At 39.6% G+C, this 23,542-nt stretch overlaps 1 protein-coding gene across 8 annotated transcripts in view; it reads left to right on the forward strand.

Moving 5' to 3' along the window:
- Window positions 1-23,542, forward strand: part of LOC140467146 (neuron navigator 1-like) — a 641,282-nt gene that overhangs the window by 494,665 nt on the left and 123,075 nt on the right. For all 8 annotated transcript variants that reach the window (XM_072563228.1, XM_072563227.1, XM_072563230.1 and 5 more), the window contains one exon: window positions 2,636-2,930. In XM_072563228.1, coding sequence (XP_072419329.1) covers window positions 2,636-2,930 — 295 coding nt within the window. The remainder of the gene's footprint in view (window positions 1-2,635; window positions 2,931-23,542) is intronic.

Consider the following 23,542-nt stretch of genomic DNA (forward strand, 5'->3'; position numbering starts at 1 on the left):
TGGAGAGGGTAAAAATGTCAGTGAGATCAAGACATGACAAGAAATCAGTTGTCAATGTTATATATTTCTTTCATTTGCATACTAAATATTCGATCAAATATATTTGGTTCCAGTAGTTATGATAACTTGGTATGTGTAAGATCTGAAGTATAGTAACAACATAGACTTACAGGTTATCCATTCATCTCCTGGGACCTCATGCAAACCTTAGTCTGGCTGATGTAATGTAAGTGTGCTCTATGGAGTTTTAAACACATTAAATATTCTCAAATCAATTATACATGGGCTTGCTTGCTGACTGAACAAATGTAAATATTCTTCATTGCAAATACAAAATACTGAACTCTGAAAATCTGAAATAAAAACAGACAAAGCTGGAAATGTGAAGCAGCAGCTGTGGAGAGAGGAACAATGTTCATCTTTCATATTGATAACCTTTCTCCAAGAAGCTATGGTTGATCACCTCCTCCTTAGAAATAAGAAGATTGAGAAGAGTTTAATCAGGATGTTTTGGTTTTGGTCTGTTTGCGGGAAGGTATTGACGACGCTATCCGGTCTCCACTATTATCAGAGAGTACATTGGAAAATCCAATCCCATTGTTCTGAGGGTCAATACCCAGGATACACTGGTTTAAGATGAATATACGAGACACAGATGGGAACTTTTTTTAAAAGGTCTTGGAGGCTGTACAATCCTCTTCCTGAAATGATACTGGATAATGAATCTTTAAATATTTTTAATGTCTTTCATCCCCTTGGTAATTAAGAATCTGTTGGAGATATTCAGGATGGTCAAAGTTAAAACCAGACCAGCCATGATCTTATTGAATGATGGAACAGACTCAAAGGTCAGAGTGACCTACTTTTGTTCCTTGTCAATATGAATGACCAAAGAATCAAGGTGTACAGGAATTCTTTTTACTCAATGAATGATGCAGATCTAGAATGCAGAAACTGTTGTGGAGCAGACTCAATAATAGTTTTCATAAGGTAAATGGAGGAGCCCTTCTCTTCCCAGAGTCATCACAAAAGTTAGACATTTTATCAAGTTTGCAAACTTTCCTGACTTTCAGACCCAGGTTTAATAGAAAGCATGGACCATGTTTATGTACTGAACAAGAATTACTGTTTATTAAAGTAATTAGCTACAGGAAAGCCATCAGGATAAAACACTACATAATAACACTGAAACCCCCTTATCTATCTTTCTCTCTCCCTCCCCACCCCTTTCTCTCTCCCCTCCCCTCTCTTTTTCCCTCCCCTCCTCTCTCTCTCTCTCTCTCTCTCTCTCTCTCTCTCTCTCTTTCTCTGTCTCACCGCATGCACACAGACCATCAGACAAGGGACATACGTTGTTGGATAGATGGAAACACTGGACAGGAGTTCATTAGTCTGTGTTCCAAGTTCTGTTTTCAGTTGAACCTTTTGTCTCTTTGGCTGGCCAGCACAAATGCTTCAGTCCTCTTTCACCATATGCTTCTACTACATGATAAGTAGTACAAGGTGGCTGGTTCACTTTTTTTTCAATAAAGTCTCTAACTTATCAGTTAAAAGTCACAGCTCATAATAACAGTTGAAGGAAACATAAACAAGTTCTCTTCAGGTTATGCAGAGAACGCAGGCCACTCCCAAGCTGAGGAAAACTGGCCATGTGTTTTTCCGTCTCTGCTCTCTGTAACTTTGTCATTGGTCTGTGAACAAGTAACCAGTTATCAATGAACTTCTTTTTGCCAGCCAGTGCTTTGTCCACACACCCTGCCTCAGACCCAAATTGTCTGCAACTCAAACTTCAATGACTACCTGTTCAGACAGTTCTATATATGATGTTTGCTATGGAAGTCTAGTTACTTGCTTTCAAGACAATCAGTATCCTTTCAAATACTGGTTTACAATGCCGCTTTCTCATTTCTGGCTGTTGGGTTTTTTTTTCAAAAAGGCATGGTCCTTGCAAATCTTTTCTGCTATTTATTGTCAGGCTGTGGTGCAGTGGGACTGACAGCGAAACAGCACAGATGTGCTGGACCAAAAGCTTCCGACTCTGTTGTAACTGTTCTAAGACTTAAATTGGACTCTCAACAAACTGATCTGGGGTATAATTGCACTTAGCTCTTGCAACTGAAGAAAGGATAATAAGTCAATTTTATCAGACAGTTATGTCTATTTTCATAACCTTTAGCCTGGCTCCATACCACATGAGAGTTTCATAAATCCTGAACCAGATGACTCGATTGAATCTTGTTTAAATCAGATATTGTATTTAAGACCATAAGATGTCAGAGCAGATGCAGGCCATTCACCCATTGAACCTGCTCTGCCATTCAATGAGATCATGACTGACCTGATCGTCCTTAACTCCTCTTTCCCTCTAATCCATTTCTGACTAATTAACAATCTGTCTGTCTCCACCGCAATAGACTTAACAATGCAGCCTTGACAGCCCTCTGCTTTAAGGAATTCCACAGGTCACTGTCCTCTGACAGCGACAACACCTCAATTTGTTAATTGTTGGTACATAACTTACATAACAGAATTTAGCTTTAACACTTTTACAATGTTGACTTTATAGCTGTGAATGGTTGGATTTTCACTTTTGTACTGAACACTTGTTGACTGATCAGTATAAATTATTTTGCAGCTCCGAACTGATGCAGAAAAGCGTTCCATGGTTGAGAGTGGTCTGACCTGGTACAGTGGTTCTGAAAGTAAAGGCCCGAAGAAGTCTGAGGGTGGCTATGATGCCAGCAATCTTAAGATGGATCAAAATACAAAGTGGAGACGTATCCGCACTGAGTCAGCAGAAGAAACGACAAAAGGAGAATTAAAAAAACAGCAATCGACTGGACAAACCAGTTCACTGAAAAAGGGTGCAGCACCAGTTGGAGTAACTTCACCAATGACCAGTTCAGGAGCAGGCTCTCTGAAAGTTGCTGGTAAGTACCAAGAATAGTTTTCAAAAAGAAAACATATACTTGCATTACTGGAAACCTAGCAAAATATTTTATCTGAATAAAACTATGTTTCAGTGCTTGCATTAATAACCCCAAACTATTTGAAGATAACAATCTGGTAGATAAGCATCTTAATGCTGTATCTGCATTTTAAAATGATGTTCTTCTAATTTGAAGTCACCTTTAGCGTTGAGTTGCTGTAATCATCATTTATTGACAAGTAGGTGAAACTGTATCTGACTTGTTTGCTTCATTACTATTTTCTTCCATCTTTTCTAGAAAATCTGTGACTTTATAATATACTTTACAAGGCATAATTATATATTTTAATATAAAGTCCGGAATATCACTTGCTAAATCACAACTCTATACTTTGCACATTACTATGCCAGCATTCAGTCTGAAATGTTCTGTTGATTTGTTACTTACTTTTGAATCAAAAAATCACTTCAAATTTAGGAATTTCTTGCACAATGTACTGAGGTCCTTGTGAATGAACAAATGCAAGTTGTTCTAAGTACAGCACACCACCACATCATAGCAATAGTTGTGCTCAGACCTAATGGACAGCATTTGAAGCAAATAAATAGAAGTGTGGAGTTGATAGCATCGGGATCAGCTCTCCACCCTCTTATTTTCTGAATATCACACCTTGCTCAAGGGATAGACCATTTATCTACAAGTCTCAGCTAGACTTGGATAAGGTACGCGCTCACAATTCAGTTTGAAAAGTGTGGCCTCAGCACAACCTAAACTGCAATACTGATGGTTAAGTATTCCACTGGTCAAACTGTCTTATTTGAGATGACAGAAATGTTAAACTCAGTCCCGCTTTAACTATTTATGTAGATGTGAAAGACTTCATTAGTTTCTTCTGTTTGTTCATGTGATGTGAATGTTACTGGAAAGGCCCATTCTTATTGTCAACCCCCAATACCCCCTGACAAAATGGTGGTAATCTGCTGCCTTGAACATTGCAATCCAGATAATGTAAGTATATCCACCATGTTATAAGATAGGAATTCCAGGATTTTGACCCAATGATGTTAAAGAAACGGAGAAATTTTCAAGTCAGGTTGGTGTGTGAGTTTGAGGGGTTCCAATATATCTGAATCCCTTAATCTCCTTGATGGTAGAGGTTGTGGGTTTGGAAGACGCTGTTGAAAAAGCCTTGGTGAATTGTTGCAGTGTGAGCTGTGGTCTCTAATATGTCAGTGGTGAGGGAAGTGAATGCTAAAGGTGGTGAATGGAGTATGGAGAATGGATAATCAAGTAGGCTACATCCTTGTGAGCATTATTGGTGCTGCATTCATCCGGGCAAAATGGGAAATAATCCATTATTAAAGGGCAGCATGGTGGCTCAGTGGTTAGCACTGCTGCCTCACAGCACCAGGGTCCCAGGTTCGATTCCAGCCTTGGGCGACTGTGTGTGGAGTTTGCACATTCTCCCCGTGTCTGTGTGGGTTTCCTCTGGGTGCTCCGGTTTCCTCCCACAGTCCAAAGATATGCAGGTCAGGTGAATTGTCCATACTAAATTGCCCACAGTGTTAGGTGCATTAATCAGAGGGAAATGGGTCTGAGTGGGTTACTCTTCGGAGCGTCGGTGTGGACTTGTTGGACCAAAGGGCCTGTGTCCACACTGTAGGGAATCTAATCTAATCCTGGCATGTGCCTAATAGGTAGAAGAAAGCTTTGGGGGAATCCAGAGTTGAATTACTAGCCTCAGTTGCTGTTTTTTTTTCCTGTTGGTGTTAAAGCTGGCCATTTTCAGTAAATTTTAATGTGGGATCCTGACCCGTAGCAACCAAGACACATGGTGTGTTTCTAGCAGATCCCATATGATGAGATCATATCCTAATCAGACCCAAGTTACTCTGCATTACCTTTTGTAGATAGTAGCCATTACTAGTAGCTTGTGTGAAACAAATTTTAATTCCTGCTTATCAAAGCAGTGCTGCATGTTGCCATGTCTTGATCTGAGGATATAAACAGCTTTAGTGTTTAAGAGTTGCTAACAGTTCCAAATACTGTATAATCAGTAAACATTCCCAATTTAAACAATGAAAATGTTTGAGCATCTCTGAGGAAGCATTGCAGCATTATTCTAAGGTGGAGGTGATTGGTCTCAAGCAACTATAGCCTTCTTTCTTTGCTAGGTCCCTTTGATGTCACACTTGGTCAAATGTGGAATTGATTTTCAGCTGTTAGATAATTTAAACAGCCTTAGCTGCTCTAACTGTTAGTTATCTCAATAGGTGAAATTGAAACAAAACTATTTAAAAAGATAGCCAAAACCAAACCCTAAAATGTTACTTCAATCCACTGTATAGTACCCTAAAAATTAGTAACATCAAAATATGAAGCTGAGGTTTCCTGTTGTGATTTCCTTATTAATTGTTGTCGATCTATTCTAACCCTGGCTTCTGGAAATTTCAGTGCATTAACTCTGATTTCTCCCCCACAGATGCTGCCAGACCTGCTGAGCTTTTCCAGCAATTTCTGTTTTTGTTTCCATTTATCACTGAACGTGCTCTAAGGGAGTGTTTTATAAGAAATATCAATTTTGATTGTAAAGCCATTTTAGTGAACAGCTGGCCATTAGTCTGTCTAAGGGAAAGTTCTCAGTACTGTTGTGATCAAGTGCTGATTATAATCTCAGGATCATTTGGAAAACGTTGGGGGAAAATTCAAAACTGCCACCTTGACAATAAGGATAAGTACAAAATAAGGATAGATGATGCTAGCATCTTCTCCAACCATGGTGTGTCTCCTCTTGAAAAGGTGCATACTAACTTTCGGTCGCACTGACTTGTTTTAACTGGTACGATCCCCTCATGATATTGCCTGGATCCATCAAAAGGTGAGCAATGAACAACCCTAGCTAGATACTGCAATCTGACAAACTAGCCATTACGAATTTGATAGTGTTAACTATTTTGTCACTGACAAGTGTTGTTATTCATACATATCACCAAGGCTTTTCAGGCCAGTAAATGTTGCGTTCAGTGAATTTTGTGCCACCAGTTTACAGCACAAGAACTGAGCCATGATTCATCCTAGCTGTGAATATTAAGGGATGAACTGAAGGTGACATATAGGTGAAGAGTTAATTCGTAGAAGTTCTTCCAGCTTGAAGCAAGACTGGTTGGAGTGGAGCCATGTGAAAGCAGAAGTGAGGAAATCAGCAGCTAAACCTCATGGTACCAGGAATTTCCCTGCTCACCACTGGAGAGCCACTAAGCAGTCTGTACTGACCAGAGCTGGCTTTGACTGAATCACCACAGTATTACAGTGCAGAAGGGGGTCTTTCAGCCCATTGTGCCTACACTGGGCACCAGCTCATTTAAGTCAATGGTCAACTGCCTTCTTTCAGGGATTCCAACTCTGGAGTTTGCAGGTTGTCCTGCCAAGAGCTCTTTCTGCTAGGACTGCAGCTAACTCCTGAAACAGCCATGGAGGTGGCCTAAAATGCAGAACCTTTGTAGAACCTACTTGAGGTATTCTGGTCAGATCAAGTTACACAGGTTGGGGTTATATATTGATGGCTGGAGGGGGTAAATGTCATTTTTGACCTGATGTCAGAGGGTGTGTCAGATCAGAATTGTCCTCCTTCCTCCTTGAACATGCAGGAAAGGCAATGGCCTTGCGGTATTATTGATGGACTGTTAATCAAGAGACCCAGATAATGTTTTGAGGAGCTCAGTACAAATTCTGCCATAGTGAATGACAGAATTTTATTTCAGTGTTTTTTTTAAAAACGTGAAGAATTAAAACACTAATGATGATGATGAATCCATTGCCAATCATCAGGGGGAAAAAAACACCCCATCTGGTTCACTAATGCGCATTAGGGAAGGAACCTGACCTCAAGGTGACTCCAGATACACAGCAATGGAGATGACTCTTCACTGCTCTTTGGGTAATTTGGAGTGGGCAATAAATGCCGGCCTAACCAGTGATGCCCTCATGAATGAAAAAACAAAAAAAGAGCTGCTGTCTTTTACTGACCTTCACCATATGGCATTCTGCCCCTCTGTCACTGGTAGAATACCAGTAGCAGTGGAATAAGGCTCTTGACTGGCCATTAATGCAATTAACTTCTGCCTCGATGCTGTGGCTGATCTAGTGGAGGAAATTTGAGTGCCTGGAGGGTCTACTGGGAGAGAGATGTGCAGGTTAAATGAATTAGCCATGCTAAATTGTCCATAAAGTTAGGTGCATCAGTCAGGGGTAATTGTAGAGTAAAAGGGGAATGGATCTGGGTGGGATACTGTTCAGAGCGTCAGTGTGGACTTGCTGGGCCAAAGGACCTGTTTCTACACTGTAGGGATTCTGTTATATTCTATTCTTCTCTCTTGTGCCATTATGTGGCATCTCTGGCTCTGAGCCTGAAGCTCTGGGTTTTATTCTGACCCAGTGAGTTAGTAGCTAAAGCAGATATGTTCATCATGCAGTTACATGTTGAGCACCAACCTGCAACTCTTTCCAACCCATACTCTTGGCAGGCAGTAAGAGTATGAGAGATCCTTCTTCCTGTGAAGGAAAAAAAAAATTGGAGCCTCCCCAGTGTCACTCTCCATAAGTTTATACTACACCATGTATAAATGTGCATGTTGCCATAGCAATGCACATTCCAAATGAACTGTAAAACACCATTGCCCCTAGAGTCTAATGATGCTAAGGGTCCAAGAACAACTTGCAATAAAAATCAGCCACAGTTACAATCATTGATGATGCAACTTTGATCAGTGTTCTTTTTGCTTTGTTAGAAAGTGTAGAGAAACAGAAATGAGTGGTTCGAGGTTGCACTTGGAATTTCAACAGTAAACTATATACTCAACAAGAGGACACACTATTCCTGAAGCCACAGTTTAATATTGTGTAATAAAGGCTACTTTAACTTTGGGTTTAGTTATTTATTTTGATCTTCCTGTTTTTCATGAAACTTAATTGTGTACCTTGTACACATGCACCAGCCTGAGGCAGTTGAAGAATACTGTTTAATTGCTAATAAATCTGCTCTTATACAGAGCAGTCCTCTGGAATGGAGAACTGGTAAGCATTTGGCAATACAGAGAATCTGTGTTCATAAATACAAGGCTAGCTTTTGAACTGTGGCTGTTTATAAATATAGTGTTCATGTTTGAATTCATAAATACAGGGATCACAGGGACTAAGTAAATAAAGCAGAAAACTGAAATGGGCTAATTTATTGACTGAATTAGTGATGACTGAGGAAATGCTGTTCTCTACGAATATTTTTTTGCAAGTGAGTAGAGAAACTATTCACTATCCTTCAGACATTCTGAGCAAAGAGCAAGGGACTCTCGTTAGTGATCGAGTGCAGCTGTCAATGCCTCTTCCTTAGAAAACCAACTCTGTGGATTCTTCTTACTTAGTTTAACTAGAAACGTTAAGAACATACTTCTCTAGGAAAACAGTTATACTGTGCTAATCTATTAAATGGAAGACCTTTCTCAACCTAACAGTGGAAAGTGAATGCAAGCTTTAGGTTCCTTTACTCTAGGCGAGTTATTCAAGTTGTTGCTGGTTGACTCACCTCTGAAAGCAGACCATCCAACCTTAGTGTGTGGAACAGAATTCAGGAATTTGTCAATTCACGTGCGCAGGGAGGAAGCAAAATGTGCCTCACTTCCAAGGAGGACATTTTGACTTTCTCTTTGACGTCTTGAAAATGTGACACGTTAGATGGAATTGAATGTGGACCACGATGGTGTTTCCCATTGGCCGGAGAGAACCCGGTCTTTCATCTTTCCAGGAAGACCTAACTTCCTAAAGTCCCAACCGTGCAGAGCATTCCTGGGGTCAAAAGCTCCATGCCAATCAGAAGCTGGCACATTGACATTGGCAGCACTTTTGAACAGGCCTTGTTCTTTTGCAAGCCTGAAAGCAGTAAGGCTTTGACATGAGCATTCCATGCCTACTGGCTTCAATGGATGGCTTCAACACCAGTCATAGGCTAAATTGGTAAAATGTGGCAGTGTCTCTCCCTGCTATCTCCCATCTACCACCTCATTCACCCCAGGGATCTGTATTAAATTCCATTGAGCTTTTCTGGTTATCAAAGAAATTTGGTGCCTGATTGGAAGCACTTTTGAGAGCCAATATGTTATCATTTGATATTCAGATCCACTTTACAGCAGCTCATAGGAAAATTGAGTTTAAAATATGCACTTTTTCATTCTTTGAGTACATCATTCAACGACTGTGGGTAAATCAAACTCTCTGCTCAACTCTTTTAAATTGTTAGGTTGAATTTTCTGTTAACAATTTCCTGTCAGCTGTAAAACCAGCCAAAAACACCAAGTGCATCTCCTAAGCTTCACTGGATCTGCTGCTATAGTTTAAAAGCCACTTGCATCTGGAAATCCGGTGGAAGCCTTTTGTGACCAGGCTAATCAGAGCACTGTGTCACATGGTGTAGAAAGCTGTAGCAGCTGCTAGGAGAGCAACTTGTGTCTGAGAATCAAGCACAAAGGCAAGTGATTTGTGTGGAGTAGGTTGCCAATGGTTGGGGAGAGGCATCTGGGGGTTTGGAATCCAGGAAAGGAGTGTGGCCATTCCCCAAGACTGACGCCTATGCCTTCAATGAAGTACTATATCTTTGTCTGAGGTTGCCACCTCACTCACAGCTGACAGCCAGCCCAAACTCTTTGACTCCAGTAAGTCTATTTGGTGACAGATCTGCTTATCATTGTTATTCCAAATGGTGGCAGACTGAGATGGTGGTTTAGTCGGGGGGAGGGTGGGAAGGACAGCCATTGATCTTCCTGCGCAGAACTCTATTCTAGTGGAGCTGGGAAGGTGACCTGAGATTTTCCAACATTTTCTCTTTTGGTTTCAGATTCCAGCATCCGCAGTAATTTGCTTTATTTATTGCCCTGATCTTGTTGCATTTGAACATAACTTCTCAGATACTGAAGCAGTCGATGTGGTTTCTAATGTGTTCATTTTGAGAAACTTCCCCGTCATTGGTAAAGATCCTGTGACCAGAAAACAAAGTTGTGACGAGCAGCTTGTGAACAGCTTTGTTGGTTCATGTGTATGATTGATACCTGTTGTTCCATGTTATTTTGGAATTCACGTTGTGGGATAAATGAGGCACCGGTGGTCTGCTTTAAGAGCAGGCAGTCTATATAACAAGAGCATTAGAAGCCACTTGCACGGTTGGAGGCAATGCCAGTAGTTTATTAAAGCTCCCACATGGCTTTGGGATTAACAAATTTATTTAACATTTCTGGTAAAGCAGTTAAAAATTGTGCACATTTGGAATCCAAATTACACTACACTATGGAAAGGTTACAAGGGCCTGGAAGTTCAAGACACTATGTATTAAAATGAGGTATGTTTATAATAGGGTTTTATTCACAGACTTAGACTCGTGCTGTGTGCTTTTTTTTGAGCAGTTAAAAGATTTGTGTAGGATTTTACAACACTTGATTGAAGGCATTGTTTTCATCATGAGACATTTCAATGGCAATAAAACAAACCTTACTTGGAGCTAAACCACTTCCTATTATACTGCCAAGGTGACCTGACCTGATTGTAGTTTGTAATCTCATTAAAAAAAATCCAGATAAAGTATGGAATCATTGTGAATTTAGTTTCAGTACAATGGATACTTTATAGACTGTCATCACATTGCACATAGAATGAATAATCATAAATCATCAAACATTATTCATATTGCTGTGACCAGGTGAGGGATTGAATGCCTTCGTTTTTGCCACCCTCTGGTTAACTACAAAATGTTTTTTATTTGAACAGGATTGTTGCCAATTCAGAGAGAACTTAACTGCTTCTGCAATGTGATCATAAGAACAGGGTTCTCTTAGTTTTAAGTGTAATAAAACTGGGTAAAACAATAACATATTTTATCGCACATGCGCATGCACTTGTCCCCACTCATTGGCTAAATTTGAATCTGTAAAAGTGTACGTGGGTTCTTAGTTTGGCGACTCCGCTTCAGGTTGAGTTCAGTGACTTCTGACTTAACAATGTAGGCAATCAAGTTGATTGTTTGTCTGGAGACAAAGCTGTGGAGTTGAGATCTTTCTTAAATCTGTCTCTTGAACATGAGGTGAGATGGTATTTACCTTAGGAGACAGGCTCCAAATTTGAGTTGAGTGCAAAAAGAGAGGGGCAACAGTGACTTCACTGAAATTCTCATTTACTTCTCTTGTATGGCAGAGAAAATGCATGCTTAACACATTAAGGGTTGGCTTGGCATGCAATCACTTTGACTGCCAATAATTCAAGCATGATCATATATTCTAATTGTAACCTGGATTAGTTTTTGAGACATGACCTATCTTCAAACAAAGTTCCATTGTCTTCATAATTGCTCTTTAATGGTTTATCTCCAAAAAGTAAATATCTCAGATTTCCATAGCTGCCTTGTTAAGGAGATAGAAAATTTACTGCCTTTCATAATCCTCAGGGTGTCATTGTCTGTGGCGGATTTTGCAGGCTGTTTTCATTCCAATGGGGTTGGAATTTAGGTGGTATAGCAATGCAAGATGGGTGGCCATCTTGACTATGAGCTGAAATCAATTTGGGTCATTTTTTAAAATGTTCTTTTTTTTAAATTTCAGTTTTGTGTTTCTACCTGATGGACTAGAAGTAACTGTTTGACATAAAGCTCATCTTTGCAATTGTGGGCAATTATTACAACTCCTTCGCAAGTTAATGTGGCTTCATCTGTTGGAGTTGCTTTAAAACAAGTTTTGTTAGAATCATAGAATCCCTACAGTGGAGAAGCAGGTCATGCTGACTATCAAGTCCACTCTGACACCTCCCGACCTCCCCCCCCCACCCCCCCCCCCACCCCAAAGAGCATCCCACCCAGACATTTATTGTGGATGGCTTTGACTGAATCTTTGGCTCTTGCATCGTGACATCTTCTCCCTTTTTGAACAAAGCTTTGCTCCCCAGTTGCTTGCATCACTGAACCTCTAAAAACATTTGAAGTTTGACATCATCTAGAAAAAAAAAAGCAACCATCTTCAATCCTTCTATCATTCATGCAGAGTTGCAGCAGTGTGTACAATCTACAAGATGCATTGCAAAAATTTTTCAAGGCTCATTTACTGGCATGTTCTAAACCCATGGCAACTACCATCTCAAAGGACAAGGGGAGCAGATAAATAGGGACACCACCACCTGTAAGTTCCCCTCTAAGCCACTCACCATCCTGACTTGGAAATATATCACTGTTCCTTGACTGGGTCAGGGTCCTGGAACATCCTCCATAATGGCATTGTGGGTCAACCAACACCAAATGAAATGCAGCAGTTCAAGAAGGCAGCTCACCACAGCCTTTTTCAGCGGCAACTAGGAAAGACCAGCCAGTGACGCCTACATCCCCGAATGAATTTTAAAACAATAAACGTTTCTGGTTCATACATGAATATGATTAAACACCTACTTGATATACAGTTACCATTTCCTGCTCCTCATTCTTTTTTCTGCTACTTTTTTGTTCAAGTGTATTGCCTTTAGCTAGAACTTTTCCGTCACCTTTTGGATGATGCTCACATTGTTTGCATTGTCCAAAGCCCCACCCTAAAGTTTTCATCAAGTTTTCCACTCACCTTTCCCCTCTCCATCTCTATGATACATGGTCATTTTTATTTGATGTCAAACTTAATATTCACTCGCCGTGCTGTCTACAGCCTGAATAACTTGCTATGATGTCCAGAGTAATTTCCTCCAAGGGAGTCCAAAACCTTTGAATTTTTCTTCAGCTGGGACTTGTTCACTTGAAATGTCCGCCACCTTGTGGTTGATTCAGGATGGAGTTAATCTGTATTAAGTGAATACATGCTTAGTGAAGGATGTGCTAAGACTGAAACTGTGCATCAATAGGTAACCACATGATAGTTTTACAATGCTTTAATATGTATAATTCTTGAAGAATAAACATGATTTCAAATAACCGAAAATTATACTGAATCATTTTTGTTTCAATAGTACTAATTGGTTTCTTAAATATTAGATGTAATTTTTAAATTGCATTTTTATTTTAAACCTTAAAATGAATTTAATTTGAACATCTTACTCCAAAGGGCACATTTGATGCTCCATGATCATTAATTTAATCTGGAAACCAATCAATTTTGTGGGTGGGCAGCTTCCAGCACAGCCATTTTTAATCAATTTGTGTAGCACCTAACTTGTGTTAGTAATTCTTAAGTCTTCTGTGTGGTTTGACCAATTTTTGGGTGCACTGTGAAAGTAAAACCACTGTCAGCAGCATTATTCCCATGTCTGCAAGTTGATTCTCTGTCCTTTTAGATTCTCAAAATCATTTCATTCCCTTTATAAAAAGTTACAGGGTAGTTGTTATGGTGGCTTTAACTTTCCAAATATTGACTGGAAATGTTATAGTTCAAGTACTTTAGATGAGTCAGTTTTTGTCTAATGTGTGCAGGACGGTTTTCTGATACAGTATGTAGATAGGCCAACAAGAGGCGAGGCCACATTGGATTTTGTACTGGGTAATGAACTGGATGTTAGATTTGAGGGTAGGTGAGCACTTTGGTGATAGTAACCACAACTCAGTTACGTTTACTTTAGCAATAGAAAAGGATAGGTATATACTGCAGGGCAAGAGTTATAGCTGGAGAAAGGCAATTATAATGCTATTAGGCAGAAGGATGTTGCAGGTTACAGAGGGACATAGATAAGCTGCAGAACTGAACTGAGAGGTGACAAATGGAGTTTAATGCGGAAAGGTGTGAGGTGATTCAATTTGGAAGGAGTAACAGGAATACAGAGCACTGGGTTAATGGTAAGATTGTTGGTACTGTGGATGACCAGAGAGATCTCCGTGTAAATGTGCATAGATCCCTCAAAGTTGACACCCAGGTTGATATGGTTGTTAAGAAGGTGTGTTAGGTTTTATTGGTAGAGGGATTGAGCCATGAGGTCATGTTGTAGCTGTACAAAACTCCGATGCGGCTACACAGAGTATTGTGTGCAGTTCTGGTCGCTGCCTTATAGGAAGGATGTGGAAGCATCAGAAAGGGCGCAGAGGAGATTTACCAGGATGTTGCCTAGTATGGAGAGAAGGTCTTATGAGGAAAGTCTGATTAACTTGAGGCTATTTTGTTAGAGAGAACAAGGTTAAAAAGTGACTTAATAGAGACATACAAGATGATCAGAAACTTGGATTGGGTGGGACATCCTTTTCCTGAGATGACGATGGCTAGCAAGAGGGGGCATAGCTTTAAATTAAGGGGTGATAGATATAGGAAAAATGTCAGAGGAAGGTTCTTTACTCAGAGTAGTAGGAATATGGAATACCCTACCTGCAACAGTAGTAGACTCACGAACGTTAAGGCGTTTAAATGGCTATTGAATAAACATGGATGATAATGGAATGGTATAGGTTAGATGGGCTTCAGATTGGTTTCACAGGTTGGCGCAACATTGAGGGCCAAAGGCCCTGTACTGCACTGTAATGTTCTATGTACCTTCATACAATCATTACAACCTTTTAAAACCTTCCTTCCCCTTGAAATTAAAAGTTCCAACCCAATTTAAAAGTCCTCCATGTCTGGATACTTCTCCTGGCCCTTGTGCTTATGCAATGTCCAGCCTCCATCAGATCAATCTTCTCATGGAAGTCACAAGCTGCAGTGTTTATTCAGCTGATAATGCACGAACTGGATTTGTGACATGTGAGAAACGTAGCTCTCAATTTTTTCAGTAGAACTAACCTTTTCTTCTCTCTGTAGAGATTCTAACTACTGTGGTATTTACTTTATTGCTAGCTTTTGGTACTGCTGGCAGACTAGGGAGGCTTTTTTATTACCAGAGCATGCAGCCCAACAAAGTCATAACACCAAGAATTGTTTTATTACTTCAGAAATCAGTCAGCCTGCTTGTTGCCGTATTAGGGATAGTAGGTCACTTCTAGACAAACACTTTGTGTGCAGCCAAATAGTTCCCATTGGGAATGGATGGGCCAGTTGAAAGCCATCGAAGAGATGTCCGCTGTCCATGAACCCATCCCAGTCCCTCTCTCCTGTGTTCTGGAATCCAGTATAGATCCAATGTTAAGCTTCAAATATTAGCAACAGCAGCTACTGCTCTGGATGCTGCTGCCAGCCTTTATTTGGCTGGAGGTTCTCTGAGGCCTCCTCCACCCTAATTGTGCAGCTAGCCCCATACCAGTGAATACCTGATAAGCACTTAGGGGGACCTGTAACACTGGAACAAAATCCAGCCCAGGGAGTACAGCATTCTTTCTTGACCATTTTATTAGTTACATGTTCAGCTAAGAGAAGAATATTCCCCTTTTCCAAGGTGATTTTTATGTAAAATTATGAAAACTGTACAATGCACAATGTGCATTCTTATTTTATTACAGCAGGAGGGCATTTGAGTAGTTTATTAATGTACGTAATTTACTACAGCAGTTAGTAAAAAAAAGGTACACATTAAAAAGTGTACTTTATTGCAATTACATGGATTCATTTTCTGTTCATCAAAAGTTCATCGGTAAGATTTTTAAAAATTGCTGCATTATATTTTATGGATCTCATTCAAGGTGCTACATCTGTGTACTCAGGAAAAATAATTATTTTCTTAAAATTTTGTGAATGAAGTAGAATACACACAAGTTGCCAATTGCAATGTTGACCATGCTTTATCTAATGCCAGAGGTTGACTCCAATTCTGGTTTCTCTTTGCGATTGTGAGGTGCAGAATTTGTTTTCTGTTTGTCTCTCTCTTCTCTCTTCTCCCCACTCACCCTGCTGTGAGCCTGTTCTTTTTGATCATGGAGTGGATGCTGAAGCAGAATGGTAGAGGTTCTAATTTTAGACCTAATTTGAAAAGTACTTTTCTCCCTGAAGTTGCCACTCCTTTGTGCATTGACAAAATTAAAATTGATCACAGACAAACTGGCAATATATTAAAATATTGATTCCCTTTCTCCATATATAATATATATATATAATTCACATGATGGTTGTGGCCAGGTTTTGATTTGATTAAAACAACAGTGATAATTAGTTCATATATGAGCTTGAGAACAGCTTTGTGGGAAAGGTTTTGATTCCAGCAGTGGTTTTAAAACTAGCGCAAAAGATGGTGTGAGCTCAAATTGTGTTATATGCAATTAGCACTTGCAATTCCACAACATATTGTCTCCATTATGCAGTGTATGGTGAATTGTTTGATGTAGAAACTTTTTTAAGATGGCATGGATTGAAGTGAAAGTCACCCTGGGCCCAAGGGAGCATGTTCTGTCCCTCACTAGAAGGAGGTGGAGATGGTGGTGAATTTACCCCGACGGGCTTGGCTAAGAAGATAGGGCTCACATGAATTAGAGACCAAACAGGCCTGTATCTTTTTATTACCATTAGATGACATTGTCACATACAGCATGCCAGTATAAAGGTACCCACCTCTCATTTAGTTACTCGGTGTAATGGTGTTGGTGTAGTCATTTGTTGTGTGAGAGAGACTCCACTACACATTGATTAAACATGAGGCAAGTACATTTTGTACTGGCATGTTATGTGTCACAGTGGAATTTGAGGTGAATGAGGTTAGTTATCCCAAGCATTTTGACTGATAGAAGTCTCAAAGGTGAACAATTCCGAGGAGATTTTTCATGTGTAATGAATAATCACCAAAACTGTGTCTATTTCTATGAAATACTTTAGAACAATTTCCTAAAATTTACCAGTTGTCCCTGCCACTGAGTGCTTGGACGTGTCTTCATGTTCATCTGAGGATTGTTCATTTAACATAGCAGTCTGTTAGTTTGTATTCTAAGTTTGGCCTTGCATCTTTGCATGTGTCCTAGAGAAGTGATAGACAGCCTGGGTCAAGAAGATTCCAGAAATAGCAGACACCGCTTGATCCTCTCCATTCTGCTGCTTTCGTACCCCCTCTCCCATCAGAGTTAGTATGGAATCCCCACGATGCTTGTGAGAAACTTTGGAGCCAAACTGGTTCAAAACAAGATGCTTGGGAATTATGTTGATTATAGGTCTGGAAATTTCCACCAGGGTTTATATTTGAATGGCCTTAAGCACCATCTGCTGTGATGCTATGAGTAAAGAAGGTGCTTGTGGGAGTCAGACCTGAGGCTAGTTGACTTCTCAATATTTTCCTTAGTAATGCAGGTCATATTCATGTAAACTGTAAATAGCTTCATTAGTACAATAAAGCTCATGACTCAAAACTTTTCTAGTTAGACCAGAAGGGTGGATATCCTATCTACACTGGATTACTGCAAGATTGAAGGACACTACACAGCATTGTAGCTATCAGTAGCCTCAACCTAACCTTGATGAAGGTTATGAAGGGATTGGATAGATTCTAGCCCTTCTAGCCCTCCCAACAATGGACAAGATCAAATAAAAACCTTTCTATTCTGTAGCGACCTGTCAAGAAGGTTGTAAGTGACTTCAAATGAACGTGCTCTTGGATTTTAGATGAAATAATAGAGTGAAGCTTGAAATGAAGAACTGTGGGAAGAATGAGAGTTTGGAATAAATGTGAATGTTAGGAAGAAATCCTATTTCTAAATTTTTTGAAAGGAATGAACACTACTGGTGCAATTAACAATTTATTAGAAGAGTAAGTAGAATCACAGGTTTCACTGAACAATGGATTTGATATATACTGGATTAGTGGTGCTGGAAGAGCACAGCAGTTCAGGCAGCATCCAACGAGCAGCGAAATCGACGTTTCGGGCAATCGACGATTTCACTGCTCATTGGATGCTGCCTGAACTGCTGTGCTCTTCCAGCACCACTAATCCAGTATTTGCTTTCCAGCATCTGCAGTCATTGTTTTTACCCTAATGGATTTGATATCTAGAGTAACCTTACTGATACAAACCTAAATACTACTTGGGAAAAATGTTGCCAGCCCTCTCCTGCCTCCCAATAGGTTTTCCAAGTAGCCGATCCTCATTTTGTAAGGCAAGAAACGAATAAAAGCCATGTCATGTATTCAGATCAATAAACATAACTTTGAAGTTGGCTAAGTCAACATAGAAGTATAATCGTGCATCATCTTAGTCTGCATGAATCAATAATACTGTTGTGAACTAAGGATGTGGGGCTTCTAGTAATTTTAAATTGACAAATAGTGGTCTTTAGTTTACTATTTTCCTCTTAGTCTTTAGCTCCTGGTTCCTGTCATACAGAGTTTAGTAGGGAGCACACTGTAGTAACCACATCAGATGTTTTGCAGTTGGGATCAAGAGCGATCTCTTTTTTTTAATGGATTCTCTGGATGGTTGAATGACTTAGCCAAATTCAAAGGTATGCTTATTGATTTGAATACATGACATGACTATTATTCAGTTTCTTGCCTTAGAAAATGAAGATTTGCCACTTGGAAAACCTACTGGGAGGCATGGAAGGGCTGACGACAACATGTTTCCCAAGTAGTTAGATTTGTATCATTAAAGTTACCAAGGTTCCTCGAGATATCACTATATATTTGTTCAGTAAAGCCTGTGATTCTATTACTCTTCCAAGTCTACTTGGGGACAATAAACGAAGCATGTTGGTCGTGATCGAATGTTAGTCCATCATCAAGCATGCATCCTGTTATTCTGTCTATGAAAAAGCAGCACAAGTCCATAATGAGCTCTCATCAAATCCAAGCCAATTGTGTATGGAATATTGAGCCCTCGTGCAGTCAGTTCACAGAATGTTTGATTGGCAAATGCATTATAAAGGTAAATGTGGCAGAACAGACCAATTGGCTTCCTTTATTTAGTATCTGCAGAAGAAAGCTGCTATAGATAAAATAAACATCTTTCTTCATTTTATAGTTAATAATCTAATGTTTTATACGTTAATGGATTACTGTCTTGTGATTTACCAAGTGGTGTTGTTTCTCTTTATATAATCTATACATCATGTAGTAATGAATTTATGACTGGAGGAACATTTTTAACCATCTAAACCATCTAAGCATGGGTTTTGATGCAATGTTACACCTCAGTTGGCCACATTTTTAGTTGTTCAGTCATTTGCATGTAATGGTAAAGTCACTGATTTATATTCCCATTTAGGGAGCTATAGTGCAGGTCAGAAAAGGATCTACAGCAAAGTAACATTGGTTCTTTAGCTTATGCTTCTTTTCAAAAGGCATTCCTTGTTGGAGGTCCAACTATGAGTAACTCACTGAATAGCAATTAAAGAAATCTGAAATCAATCATAAAAATCTAACATTAACAAACTTAATTGTCAGTTTCGTTCTTTTGCCCTTAAGGGTTTTCACAGTGATTAAAACTACAGATTTTCATCACAAGTATCTTTATTTAGATAGCTGCATTAAATCCTATTAAACCAGTCATCAATATTGAAATGCCAACGGTGTACTTAACATACCTCTTTTTTGTCTCTAAATGTCATCACAGGAGTGTGAAATGGGAGAATGTTTGCAACTCGAAGGTCAAGGATAGATTTTCTCCATTGACAAGTGAAGGGATGACCTATGATCTGATTAGTTAAGGCAGAGAGATAATTACAGAAAATCAAAGATAAGATGGTACCACCATTCCTTCACTTGCTGTTCAGGTGTTGACACTTTCCTCTCACTATTTGACACTTTTGATCACCTGTAAAGACTTGTTATTCAGCCTGTCGACTCTCCACTCACACTGTGTGTACTACCATTTGACACTCTTGATTACCTAGAATTATCTTGCAATGATCCCTCCGCCTTTAAATTCTGTGCCTGTGTGTTTCCCTCCACTTCACTTGATGAAGGAGCAGTGCTCCGAAAGCTTGTGATTTCATATAAACCTGTTGGACTATAACCAGGTGTCATGTGAGTTCTGACTTAGTCCACCTGAGTCCAACACCAGCATCTCCACATCTTGATTTATACCGGTCAGTCTCACTGCAAACAAAACATAATTCTGTCAAGTGGAATTTGTTCATTGCCATTCACTCAGTTTTAACATTGACATAGTCTGCCAATGTCAGTAGTGCATTAGTTGTATTCGAAGGCAAGAGTAACCTAGTTGCAGTGTTGAAGCTACCATCTCTTTGGAATGGACATTAGCTCAAGCTTGGAGCTGCTAGCTACATAGATTGCACAAGGTTCCATGTGTTCTGAATTTAAAGGCAATTAGGAAAATTACTGCTTGGAAACTATTTCAATTCATGAAAATTATTTTAGCCACCCACAATGTTTCCACTTAATCTTCGGTTGTTAATTTTCTTAATTCATGAAACAGACTGCTGCCTTTGTTTTATACCTGTATTGCGCCAGTGGTCATTACACATGCTCTATTGTACAGTTGACCATAAAATTAGGTGTTAATCGCGTAACACTTACAGCACAGAAGTTTGCACTGCTAATGCTTTCATTTTCTCCTGAGAGGAAGTAAATTAACATAAAATCTAAACATTGATCATCGTCCTTTCAGATCCTAAATGTTAATATCTACCTGATGCCCCCATTTTATCCATAATTAACAACTGAAAAAGATGCACACTAAGTGTGGATACTGGATTTCAGCCACATTGACAGCCTTATTTTGTAAAACACGAGGAAGTTATGACTATGATAGTAGTAAATACTAAACATGTGGCCCCACGTGCTATATTTCACAAGCTAATTGGTTAAATTACATTTTAGAGTTAGAAGTACAGGGTCCTGACTGAAATATAAATCCTCTTGTTTAGGCTGAGGCAAGGACTGGAAATTTATTTTTTCCACGTTCAAATGTGTTTGCTGCTACCAGTGCGAACATACCCCTGGAGCAGGATGCATAGGATAAAGTTTTGTTGAGGGTGTTAACAGATACCAGGAACAACCACAGGGCAGGTGGCAGTGTAGTGGTACCAGTAGTCCAAATTCCCAGACTAATGTTCTAAGGATGTGGGTTCAGATCCTACCATAGCAGATATTGAAATTTAATTTGAATAACATTCTGGAATAAAAAGCTAACCTAAGGTGGGAGCTTATCTAATTCATTAATGTCCCTTCCATCCTTACCTGATCAGGCCTGCATGTGGCTTCAAACCAACAGCAATGTGGTTGACTCTTAGCTGTCCCTTGGACAGTAAATCATCCCATGAATAAATTAAGGAAAAGTAAATGGAGTAGGCCATACGCAATCCTGACTTAAGGGCAGCATTGCCATTTTGGAATTCAGTGCTCTAACTCTTGAGTGCACATAGTTGAACATATCGTCAATGGCAAGACATTGCCCCCACCTCTGCCACAATGGTGATGCCCCATAATGCACTCTCATTCCTGCACCTGTGCTCTTCCATAAATATTTCCAACACCTGCTCCTACCAGAATGTAACTCCCCTCTTCTCCCTTTTAAGTGTAGGCTAAATGTAAGTGATGCTATGTGTGCAGCTGCTCATCAGAACATTAAGTACCAGTTGCAGGCAGCAACCATGCAAATTATTACAAAGTCAGTATGTCTCCATTAGATGCAATAGGCACAGTTTAATTATCCATCTTGACCCTGTGTCTATGTTTTCAGAACAATAGCATTTTGCCCTTGAGACATTTTTGATCTTGTTTTGCAAATCATGGGATCCCTTCCATTACATTTCATTCCTCCAAATGTGTGGTATCACCCTGTTGATGTCTTCAGCCAAGTTATGTTTGTTATAAACAGTTCTCTCATACTCTATGCAGACTCTCATACCCTATGCAGAATTAATGCAGGATTCTTTATCCACAGTTCAAATTTCAAACTATTTTAATTTTTCATCGTTAAAATTTTGGGCCAGTGAATAATGCTGAGGTTTTTTTTTCCTTCCAAATGTATTTGGGCCTGTCGACAGTGACTCATGTTGTTCTATAGTCCATCGAAGCTTAACAACTCACACTGGTATCTTATCTAAACAGTCTTTTTCTAGGTGAACCAATACAATGAATGTTTAAATCTTATTTTGTCATGAGAGTTACCAAATGCATACCTAGTCATGCATTTATTTGACACCCAAGTATATATTTACAGTAGATTTCTGGGAATCAAGCAAGACATAGAATGTGGGCTTCATCCATTTTCCCCTCCATTAGCTCACATTTGTTGGACACTTGCAATCCCAAGTCAGTTTGGACTAGGAAACAAATCTGCAGCATTATAACCTCTATATGATAGTGGCCAAACTCACGTCTTCAGAAACAAACTATTAGTGTTAAAATTATATTTTTTTTTCATAGATGGAGTTTCTTAGTGAATTAAATTAATGCAGTGGTGATTTTTTCATAATTATGAAGAATTCAAATTATACAAAAAATCTTGGCATATAACTCCATGTTTATAATCATAAACTGTGCAGACAGATTTAATTGAGCAAGTGGAGATCCTTTTGTGGGTAGCACAGCTGTAGATCACATCCTGAAATTTCACCAGTCTGGAGTTGGATAATGTACAGCCACCAAACTGGGCACTGTTATCACAAAACCCTCCCAAGTCCCGAAAACATCTTAGCTCATAGGACCACACCTGGTTGTCCTAATTCTTTGTAAGGGTCAAATGTGAGGGAGAAGTGCCAAAGTTCTACTGCACGTCCAATGTCATTGGTTTCCCAAAACCAGACAAAGGCTGAAAAATGGCCATCAAACTACTGATCAATATCCTGACCTTCCCTAACTCTGTCTATAAAGTTTACCGATGTGGACAACATTTGATATAGTGTGCAGGCACATACTTTCCCTGAGCTGGACAATGCACTAAACACCGATGTTACAAACATGACCAATGCACTGTGCCTAAAAGCAAGCATCAGTAAAACTGCCTAAAACTTTCTCAATGCTTGATCTAAGAGGCAATTGAACATTTGCTGGATCACCAGATATGGAAGCACATTCCCCACCTTGTTTATCTATGTGTCACCTTTTATCAGAACTCTTGTATACAGCCAGCACTTCATAAAAGCTGCAGAAAAACAATTAAACACAATACAGCTCCTCAGGAAACTGGTCAGTACTGCAGCAGAATCCGAGGCCAAGACCCAAGGACCTCTGCTCTTTCCATCACTTGCCTAACTGTGAAATCCTGTGCTCCAGTGTACCCATCTCAAACTTATCAATGTACAACTGAACTCAATGCACAGGTGCCCTGAGACCAACTCAAACCCGTGTCTGACTTCCAGTCCTAAGCAACATTCTCCATAGGGAAGAACCACCTAAGGCCTACTCCAACTCTATTCAGTGATTCTCTCCACCAGCCAACAATTGCATATGGGTAAACTTGCCAAGGAGTTCCAGCTGAGGACCTCATTGGCAGGAGAAGACATTGGCACACAATCACTTTCTCATTATAGTGCCCTTTTTAAAGTGCCCTTCTGTGAAGCCAACCAACATCAGTGTGGTCACCAAAACCACCCAAGCAGCTGCAGTGATACAGTCCAAACCATAACTCATTGTCAAGGGTATCAACTGTCTAGACTTTAGAGTGAGCTTAAAGAACTCCATCTAGCCTTTGACAAGGTGTTTCTTCTGTGGCTATGCACATGCTAAATAAGAAAATAGCTCTAATTGTAACACTTTAATCTAGATTGATTAATGGGGTTGAGAAAGTAAATGAATCAAATTTTGCTGTGCTATTG

Source organism: Chiloscyllium punctatum, chromosome 45 (assembly GCF_047496795.1).
Source record: "Chiloscyllium punctatum isolate Juve2018m chromosome 45, sChiPun1.3, whole genome shotgun sequence".
Classification (NCBI taxonomy): Eukaryota; Metazoa; Chordata; class Chondrichthyes; order Orectolobiformes; family Hemiscylliidae; genus Chiloscyllium; species Chiloscyllium punctatum.